Genomic DNA, 10,103 nt, shown 5'->3' with positions numbered 1-10,103 from the left:
CTCGTGTCATTTTATTGGAATACATTTAAAGACCTTGCTCAACGTTAACATTTAAAAGTATTGTTGGTTACTCAACATGAATATATTTCCATTTTGCAAGAATGAACCTTTACAAACGCCTACAGTCCTTGAACAATTTGTTGTGATGAGATTCTAGTCCACTACCATTGACTTAGATGATAAAGGTTGACACTAAAATGGTCAATGATTACTACCTAATAATCCCCACCAGGTTTGTTTGGCTAGTACTGTATGCTCATTTGTGATTATATTATCCCAATTAACCAATTACTACACAAAATCCTCTTTATAGAGTTTACACGGAAAACAATGTATTTGTAAAAGTCTACAGGTATGGATTTCGACTACTAGGACACTATAAACCAGAGGTCTATACCAAAAAACGGGGTCATTGTGATTGTTTAGATAATCCTACTTCCTATAATTTACCCAGTAAATTAATCTTGATGGCCTATGCGCAGATTAGTAACAAAAGGTGTTGGGGAAGACACTGGAACCCCCTGTTGGCGCCTTGCATGGCTGTACAGCCAATATTGGTGTGTGTGTGAATGGGAAGCGCTATAGAAAATGTATGTACAGTCCGGTATGTACCTGTTGTGTGGCGATACCTGAAACGGCCACCAGATGACGCCCTTATGCAGCAGAAGTCGCTGTCGCGGCGGCCCGTCCCACTTTGGATCAGAAGGCCAGCGCGTAGAGCAGCTCGGCGCTCCTCTCCAGCCGCTGACGATACTCCAGGCCGGCGTAGTTGCCCTCGGGGACGCCCCGGGCCCCGTGGAGGAGACCCCAACAGCAGGCGGCGATCACTGCCGTGCTGTCGCTGTCACCTGGAAAGGAAACGCGTCATGGCGCAATAGCTTCAAAAACGGCCCCAATTTTTTTTTTACCGTAATTCTGTATTACAAACGACATCAGATTTCTTTCTTTTTACAGAAAGCAAAATCATATTGTAACTTGTAATATTTCTTTAGCGCAACATTAATTGACTTCCTATTCTATATACTCACTGCAATTTTCATTCAGCAGGCCAGATTCAAAACATACCGAACTGCATGTGGCCCGCAAGCTGTAGTTTACCCACCCGTACACAGCCCCAAACAATTGCTCATTATATGTCCACCAGGTGGCATACCTCCATGAAAAGCAGCCCTGCTCATAAGCTGTTCCCAGTCATCTCCAGCAGCCAGCAAAGCGTCCAAAGCGATCATGGGCGCATCGTGCCCGCTTCGCCCTGCCCAGCCCGCTAAACTGAAGGTTTTGTAGATTTGGTCTCGCTCGGCTGGCCCGTACACCTCGGGCCATATTGGTGGACCTACGCTGTTGGAAATGCCTCTCGTGTCCAAGTACCTGGAATGCAGGAAAGATAATGGATTTTCACTTACACGCTTAATGGTGCAATAAAACTAAGTGGCAGTTTTTTTAGTGTCCAAGACAAGGGTGGGCAAACTACGGCCACATGCAGGGCCCAGTCAGGTTTTTGAATCGGGCCTGCTGAACAAAAATGATCAATAAAGTCACATATATCATAGTAAAGTGAAGTACTACAAAATCCCCCCCCCAAAAAAAATAGTGCGGGTCTACAACACATGTTGGCCTGGAGAGGGATGGGCACCGACAGGCTGTACTTGCCCAAGAAACACCACAGGAAATGGTGCCCCAGGTCGTTCAGAGATCCAAGCAAACAACGTTCAAGCATTTTTAAGGATTTCAAGCACTTGCACAATCCCTGAAATAAAGACGAATATTTTTGAGGAAAATTGGATGTGTATTGCGGAGTTATCGATTAAATAATAATTTCTAACCCAATGCCACCTGCAACTGAAAAGTTAACCCAGCCCTGTGCTAAAGGTAGAAGCAAAAACATGCTAACCATGGAAACAAAGCTCATCAATAAATACCAAGTATCGACAATTGGAGCTATTACTAAAAATAAAGCGCTGAAATGGAGGAAAAGTCAAATTACCACTGCCACTTGTCGCAAAAGTAGTCCCAGTCCCGCTCCGTCTCCTCGACGGCGAAGCTCCGCCCCCGGACGAAATTCCTGGCGATTGGGCAGGCCTCGTTAAGAAGCCCCACCCCCCAAGTGGTAAGGGGCCGGCGCTGGATGGCATAGGCGGCAAAAAGGGCGGAGGCCACGCCCCCGAGGAAGCCGGTCGGGTGAGGGTGGGTCATCCTGCCCGTCTCCACGGCAACCGCCACCAAGGACAGCAGCTGGTCAGGCTTGGGGTATCTGGGCACAATGCCCGTCAGTAATTACTGCCAACAAAACGGACAGATGGCCAAACCTAAATTGTAAATGGATCATCATTTACCGTATTTTCCGCCCTATAAGGTACACCAGATAAAACTACTATAAAAGATACTTTATTTTCTGTGTACTAACATTCCTAATGTTCTACACTTACATTCCGAGGTGCGTAATAACAAGTTACATTTACTTGAGTATGTTTTGGGACATTTTGTACTTCCAGGAGTATTTTGAAATCACTATATACTTTTTACTTTTACTTGAGTAGATTTGTGAAGAAGAAAGTGTACTCTTACTCCGCTACATTACACTACGTCATAGCTGTGAGTTAAATCCCCTCTACGTAAGAAAGTGTCCGTGCAATTTACTTTGTCAGAGACCTCATTTCTTTGATTATTCATAGTTTTTACGCATGGTGCCAGAAACAAATTTTAGAGAAAAATATAAATGCAAAAAAAATCATGATGAGGGAAATTCTTTGGTGTATCTAATGACGGAGGAGACTTTGCATTTATATCTTTCAGGACAGAATTTCTGTTTCATCCATTCCCTATCATTCTTTTCTGGCAGCAGGAGGAGTGTGATGAGAGTCGAATGCCTTTTTGTATGTTATTCGTATCACTGGCAGTCGAGTGGTTAAATTTCAGGGTTCTCACCACCGCATTTAGGGTTCAATTCCCATTGCATACAATGTTTTGCTACTTTTAAGCGATCTCTAACATTTGTTTCTGGCTCCATGAGTAAAAATTGTGTAATAATGAGATCAAATCCAATGCCAATAAATTGTAAAGTGTCGGCACTCTCACCACCGTGACCCTGGCTCGATTCCCATTGCATACAATATTATCATTTGTTTCTGGCACCATGAGTAAAAACAGTGCAATAATCAGATAAAATCCAATGCTTTTGAAATGTAACAATGCCGCTCTCACCGCCACCGAAACCCGGGTTCAATTACAGTTGTAAACGATTACGGTCAACCATCTTGACCCATTGATCAATCACTATAAATTATACCGTAAAACCTTGTCTAATAACGCTCACGAATAAATACTTTCAAATCCTATCCACCCCTATTTTACAGTGCAAGGGGCTCACTAGGTTATAAGGCACACTTTCAGATTTCTGACCAAGTAGGAGTTTTCAGATGAACCTTATATTCCAGAAAATATGCTACTTTAATTCATAATCCGTCTGTTATCGAAAGGATGTTACACCTTCCGATTTACCGTCATCATTTCTAAGAAATCCTTTTCTTTTACCTGAGGCCGATGCACATGGACCTCATGGCGGCCCCGCAGCCCGTCCCGTCCGGGTTATATGCCACTCTGTAGCCTCCTTCCTCTCCGGGCCTCAACTGGGACACCCCTGGAAAGACATTTATATGAAAATACTTTTTTTTATGTTGGGCGGGTTACTGGGAAAAACAATCACCAGTAACAGTTGAGTTACTTCATTTAAAAAGTAATTCAGTGAGTTGAGATCCATCTAATGATGAGTTTAAATATGGATACGAAAATATCCTTCACGGGACAAAGAGCCTTTGATGAGTCACAAAAGCAAAGGGAAGTGACATCATCGTCACAAAAATATGAAATCCGTACTGTACGACGTGATACTCGTTATTTCGGAACAAAATTGTTTATCTCCAGTATCACACGCCACTGCCCGTCAATGCCAAGATCCCGCTCATCTCTGAAGAACCAGATGATGATGGTGCTGTATCCGAGTCTGCTCCTGGTAACCATGGAAACCAGTACTTTTTCATGCGGAGGAGCAAACCCCCCCCAAACAATAGGCCTGGAGAGGGATGGGTGCTGCCAGGCTGTACTTGCCCAAGACACACCACGGGAAGTGGTGCCCCTACAACCCTGGCAATAAAGGGATCTGTGAACAGGGTTTGTACACACCTTTTTCGTGGCAAAATTCAAGCACTTTTTAAGGACTTTTAAAGCCAAATTTTCCAATCTTTCCTTTTTAAAGCAAGAAATCCAGCACCAATCAGAAGAACGAGAGCCTTAATCTTAGTTTTTAAACCCTAACTCCAGTTTAGAACCTTAAAATCGTTTGTAACCCTAACTTGCTGCCCTTAACCCCAACTCTACACTTAACCCTTGTTGTACAACCCTAACCCAATTTCAAAATTTAAATTTAATACCTGACTAAGAAACCTAAACCTTAGTTTTTAACCCTAGCCTCATCCCTTATTTTGGAACCGTTAAAAACCCTTACTCCTAACTCCAGCCCAACACCACACCTAAGAAACAGCAACAATTTCAAGCATTTACAATCCCATCACCTAAAATTCAAGCACTTTTCAAACCTTAAACACAAACTTAATCAAGTACTTAAGGATTTCAAGCATCCACAAGAACCCTGTGATTAAATGTCATTGAATCCAAAATCCTTGAAACCGTAGTAACAATAATGTACTTGATTTCACTCAAATTCAACTTTGTCTAGCTTTACAACGTATTTTTGTCCGTAGACATTGCAATTTATTTAAAATCTCATAATAAATCAGATAAGATCGTTTTAGAAGCTGCTTTTTTATATCACTGTCCTGGCAAACCTTTGGATTTTTACCCAGAATGCTCGAGGGTCCCGGTTTTCTCCCTTCCATGTCCTTCATTGCCTCCACGTAGCGGGCGGCTATCTCGTGCAGAAGCTCCTCCCCCTTTTTGTCTGTGTTGTGGAGAAAATGAGAACTCTTTTCAGTAACATTCCTTTTCAGAATAAAATCTGTTCGGAGGCTTAGATGTGCAGGAACAATAATTGTACTAGTTGAGTAATAATGAGATCAAACCCAATGCCACTAAATTGTAAAGTGTCGGCACTCTCACCACCGCGACCCAGGTTCGATTCCCATTGCATACAATAGTTTGCGTCTTTTAAGTGATCTACAGTAATCCCTCGGTTATCGCGGTTAATAGTCACTATGTGTTAGATTTAGACTGCAGTGTTTCCGATACCATAGGAAGAGTCTAGCGGGCCACCGGGTTTCAATTGGTGCTGCCAGAGTCTCATAAACTTGGATTATTTAAAGATATCATTAGGGACCCCTCTCACCCCCATCATGGACTGTTCACTCTGCTAGCCTCTGGGAAGAGGTACTGCCGTGTGCGGTGCAGGACCACCAGGTTCTGCAACAGCTTTGTCCCCCTGGCCATTAGACTGTTAAATGGTCAATCACACACAGTAAGCCTACACAGCTGCTAATCTGTACATCTGTTTGTTTTTGTTGTTTTTTTTTTGCACTACTGGAAGTTCTCTTATACCTAGCCACTCCTTTGCACATCTGTTCTCCTCTGCACTATCGTACTCCAGTGTTATTTTTATTGTATAGTGACTTGTTTACCTGACTGCCCATTTTGCACATCTGGTTAGCTGCTCTGTATAATAATAATAATAATAATAATTTCCTTGTATTGTCATTCTGTGTAACAATGTACACAGAACGAAATGTCGTTTGCACCTGACCCAATACTATACATAGCGATAATTATTAGTATATTATTAGTACTTCAATACTCCAACTCAATACAACGTTTTATTTATATCTGTACATTCAAGGAAACTGTGCGGGTCAGATGTATCGACATTTCCTTCTGTATACACGTGTACAAGAATGACAAAGTATATCTGAATCTGAATATAATCATGTTTTTAAATATGTATGGATGCTAAGATAACTCAGATATCTTATTAGGTAAATGATCGCAGATGCCATGGTGAGACAGTCGAATTTAAAACCCACACAATTTTCCTCCGGGGAGTATGCCCCCCCACACACCCCTACTTGACTGTACACCCACGAGGCTCTCAGAAAATTCTATGGGAAACACTGCACTCTATGTATATAAAACACTTGTTTTATAAGAAAAACACATTCATAATGTATTCAGATACTGTATCTGATACCGCTTTTGACTGGATACCACTACCCAAAGTCATTGAAACAACAGTCGTTACTATTTTAATTCATATTTTAAAAATTGTTTTCTTTTTTGAAATTGTATATTTTCAAAATACGTCAAAAATAAGTTTGGTGCCACTTTTTATCCTGATACCGGCACAGCTACTCAACTTTTGAGTACTCTTCAAAAAACATTGACTGCCTGGAGATGGCTGGGATGGGCTCCATCACCCCCGCGACCCTACTGAGGATAAGCAGTGCAGATAATGGATGGATATATATGTGTGTAATAGTAAGTAAAGAACTACCAATAAAAACATTTATTTTGGCTGCCAACTTTGTCCCCAAAAACAAAAGTACTACTGCAAAAATACTACAAAATTACTACAAAACTAAAAATCTAATTTAGTGCTTAAAAACAGGGGCCTTATTCACTTCATTGTTTTTATTCTGAAACGATAAAAATACTACAGAAATACTAGAAAAATACTACTACAGTATTACTATGATAGAAAGATACTACTGCAGAAATATAACAGAAATACTATGACCATAATATTACAAAAATAAAACAGAAATACTACAAACATACTACAGAGATATTACAAAACTATACTAATACTATTATGAATGTACTACAGAAATACTACTTCAGTAATACTATAATGCCAAAAAAACTAGTGCAGAAATATTACAACAAAAATACCTAAAAAAAAATACCACAGAAATACTACAATAAACACTACAGTAATACTATGATCCAAAAATGCTACTGCAAAAATATTACGACAGAAATACTACAAAAATGAAACTACGGTGAAAAAAATACAACAACGCCTCTGCAAAAATTTTACAAAAATACTAAAAAAACACAACAACTAAATATAATAGTAAACAGATAAGTAGTAAGAAATTTTTTTTGGGGTGCCTGCTTTTTCCCTACTACAGAAATACTACAAAACTGAATATCAAAATAAGTGCTTACAACGGGACCTAAAATATTATTTGCTGAAATAGTGAGTGTTTTGAAACCAATTTGATGAAACTAATTAGTTTAAATTCAAATCTAAAGAAGTATATCATGTAGCTGTGTGCAGGTACGTCATGAAAACATGGAATTGGGACCTGATTCGGGCCCGGACTCCATATCGTTCCCTACCCGCGTCTCAAAACAGGATTGCTCTTCGCGTCACCATTTCAAGCGGCTTTACTTTGATGACGGACGCCAAAGGTCACAGCCGCGCCCGCTTTCGGCCCTAAGAATGCCGCAAATGTCATTTGACCTTCAGCCTCCAAGAGGAGGACATGCCCGTGGCGTCCGTTCCGTCACGCAAAGGACGAGAAACGTTGAAACGGGGACGAAGCGGGGACAAAACGAGGAAAACGGGCCAGGGGGCGCTCACCGCTGGCGAGTCCTTCGGCCGTGGCCAGATGCAGGACCGTGTCGTCGCTCACGGGCCAGTCGGGCAGCTCCGCCTTAATGTTCTCCAGCCCGCCGAGCTCTTCCAGTTCCTGGTAAGGAGGACAGTTTGGACTCTCGGGACGTGCAGGCACATACTATGAACATTTTCATGATTTCTCTATTTTCAAACATTAAACACTTGTGAGCTCAAATTTCACCCGGGTTGTGAAAAAGTAGATTTTCAAAATGGCATCGAGCTGTGATTTATGTTATTGCATTTGGGAACTAACCACATACTATACACAAAACATGCTATGTACATTATTTGGACATATTAGACATCCATTATAATTCATAGTCTTTAACGGCAGTATGGGGCGGCAGTAGCTCAGGAGGTAGAGCGATCGTTTTAGGATTAAGGGATCCCAGTTCGAATCCCGGCTTGTCCGTGTTACATGTCGAAGTGTCCTTGGGTAAGACATTGAACCCCCATTACCCCCAATAAGCAGGTTAGCGCCTTACATGGCTGCACAGATCACGGCCGCTATTGGGAAATGTGAAGCACAATGTAAAGCGCTTTGGGAAGTCATTGACTTGAAAAGCGCTATATAAATGCAGATCATTTCATTTCATTTCATTTAACCTGGTGTTGCATTTCCCAGGATTTTCTGTGACAGAGTCCGTTATTTTTAGCCAATGGACACATAAGTTCGATCATATTAACCCTGTTAGCTTAAGATGTGATTTCAAAGTTCTTTTGGTATTAAACAAAATCATGCACGGACTTGCTCCCTCATATCTTTCAGATTTAATTTCCCCCTATGTTCCGGTCCAGAGCCTTCGCTCTGAAAACGCTGGTCTACTAGAGATCCCAAGAGCCAAGAAGAAATCAGTAGATTCGAAAACCTATTCGGGCCCCTGTGCAGTGGAATGTCTTTTCCCCCCGAGATTCGATCTGCAACCTCAGTGGAAATGTTTAAATCTAAGCTTAACGACTTGACTTAAAACACACTTCTATTCTATAGCATATGAATAACCTATATTTTATGTCTTAGTGTCCCAGGGCAAGACACAGAATCCCAAATGCCCCCAATAAGCAGGTCGGCGCCTTGCATGGCTGACTCCCCATCGGTGTGAGTGTGTGTGTGAATGGGTAAGTGTGAAGCACATTGTAAAGCGCTTTGGGAGGTCTTCATTGACTTGAAAAGCACTATAGAAATGCTGCCCATTTACCATTTATGTTGACAATATCATTATTATCAGTATCATTTGCCCTCATGTAGGTTTTAGAACAGGGGATGATGTCATAATAGTCTGTAGTTTGCAATAGTTTTTGATCTGTGCAGCCCTTGGAGACTCTTTGTGATTAAGGGCGTCACAAATAAACAGGACTAAACAAAATAATCAAGAATAGTAAAAAAATTATGAAATCATTTAAAGTGCGGATACTACAGCTTTGGTATCGATGCAGTTCTGATGCCCACTTTAATATCGATACTATCACTACTTGGATCAAGCTGCACAGCCCAACTAACCACTAAAATACTGTTTATCTTTAGATAGGGTGTCATTAGAGTGCCTCGTTGTCCCTTCTCCTATGACTTTTCAAGTCATGTTTATATGTATATTCCTTAATCACAAGAGTCTCAAAGGGCTGCACAGACCACAGATTATTGCAAACCACAGATTATTCCGGCACCATCTCCTCATCTAAAACCTACAACAATATTTTTAAAATACGGATGCTTTATTATAGTTTGTGTATTTTGGATGCTATTTTAAAAAGCTATTGTTCTTTTTAGATAATGATTTATTTTGTTCCATTAGAAGGCGCCAAATAATAAGGGTTTAGTGCAGCTCAGCAATGAGCATCAAGCCTCTGGGAATGATTTCTGTACGAATAATCATTATTAGATGGCAAGAATGGCTTTGTTCAGATATTTGTCCACGCGGCCTTTTTCTTAAGGTTTCTAAATTGTTCCTTGCCCTCATGTAGGTTTTAGATCATGGGATGGTGTAGTCCGTAGTCTGGACAGCCCTCTGAGACTTCTTGTGATTAAGGGCTATACAAAAATTCCTGACTTGGCCGGACTATCAAGGTGGGGGCCCCAAACTATCATCCCACAGGCCGCAATTGGCCACAGGCTGCAAGTTTGAGAACACTGCAAAGTATTACACACTATCCCTTTAAAACAGGTTAATTTTTTCACTTGATTTATGTTCCAAGTACACAATATAAGCCAGAGTGCTGCGTTCATTGAATGTTGACTAGTGAGTTGAATTTTTTTAAAATCCTGTTTGGAAAAAAATGCTTTTTGCTTCTTCTGGGACCAATCATGTAGGCAAAAACTGAAATGGTGGATCGGTACCTTGTGAATAGCCGGCCCGGACTCGTTGTACTCCCACTTCTGGTTCCTGAAGCCCAAGGCATCACCGGCACCGCTCAGCAACATGGCCGCCTTGTAGTGCTCCAGTGTGACGGTTCTGCAACAAGAAATTGCACAGAATATCAAGCA

At 41.3% G+C, this 10,103-nt stretch overlaps 1 protein-coding gene across 4 annotated transcripts in view; it reads right to left on the bottom strand.

The window, feature by feature from the left end:
• adprh (ADP-ribosylarginine hydrolase) overlaps window positions 1–10,103 on the bottom strand; it is a 118,678-nt gene that overhangs the window by 1,249 nt on the left and 107,326 nt on the right. For all 4 annotated transcript variants that reach the window (XM_088323653.1, XM_088323654.1, XM_088323652.1 and 1 more), the window contains 7 exons: window positions 9,957–10,071; window positions 7,589–7,697; window positions 4,856–4,954; window positions 3,532–3,637; window positions 1,985–2,251; window positions 1,154–1,368; window positions 630–848 (listed from right to left, as the gene is read on the bottom strand). In XM_088323653.1, coding sequence (XP_088179779.1) covers window positions 700–848; window positions 1,154–1,368; window positions 1,985–2,251; window positions 3,532–3,637; window positions 4,856–4,954; window positions 7,589–7,697; window positions 9,957–10,040 — 1,029 coding nt within the window. In that variant the 5' untranslated portion in view covers window positions 10,041–10,071 and the 3' untranslated portion in view covers window positions 630–699. The remainder of the gene's footprint in view (window positions 1–629; window positions 849–1,153; window positions 1,369–1,984; window positions 2,252–3,531; window positions 3,638–4,855; window positions 4,955–7,588; window positions 7,698–9,956; window positions 10,072–10,103) is intronic.

Source organism: Urocampus carinirostris, chromosome 19 (genome assembly GCF_059441175.1).
Source record: "Urocampus carinirostris isolate Australia breed hairy pipefish chromosome 19, RoL_Ucar_1.0, whole genome shotgun sequence".
Taxonomy (NCBI): Eukaryota; Metazoa; Chordata; class Actinopteri; order Syngnathiformes; family Syngnathidae; genus Urocampus; species Urocampus carinirostris.
This window is presented reverse-complemented; position numbering and strand designations above follow the sequence as displayed.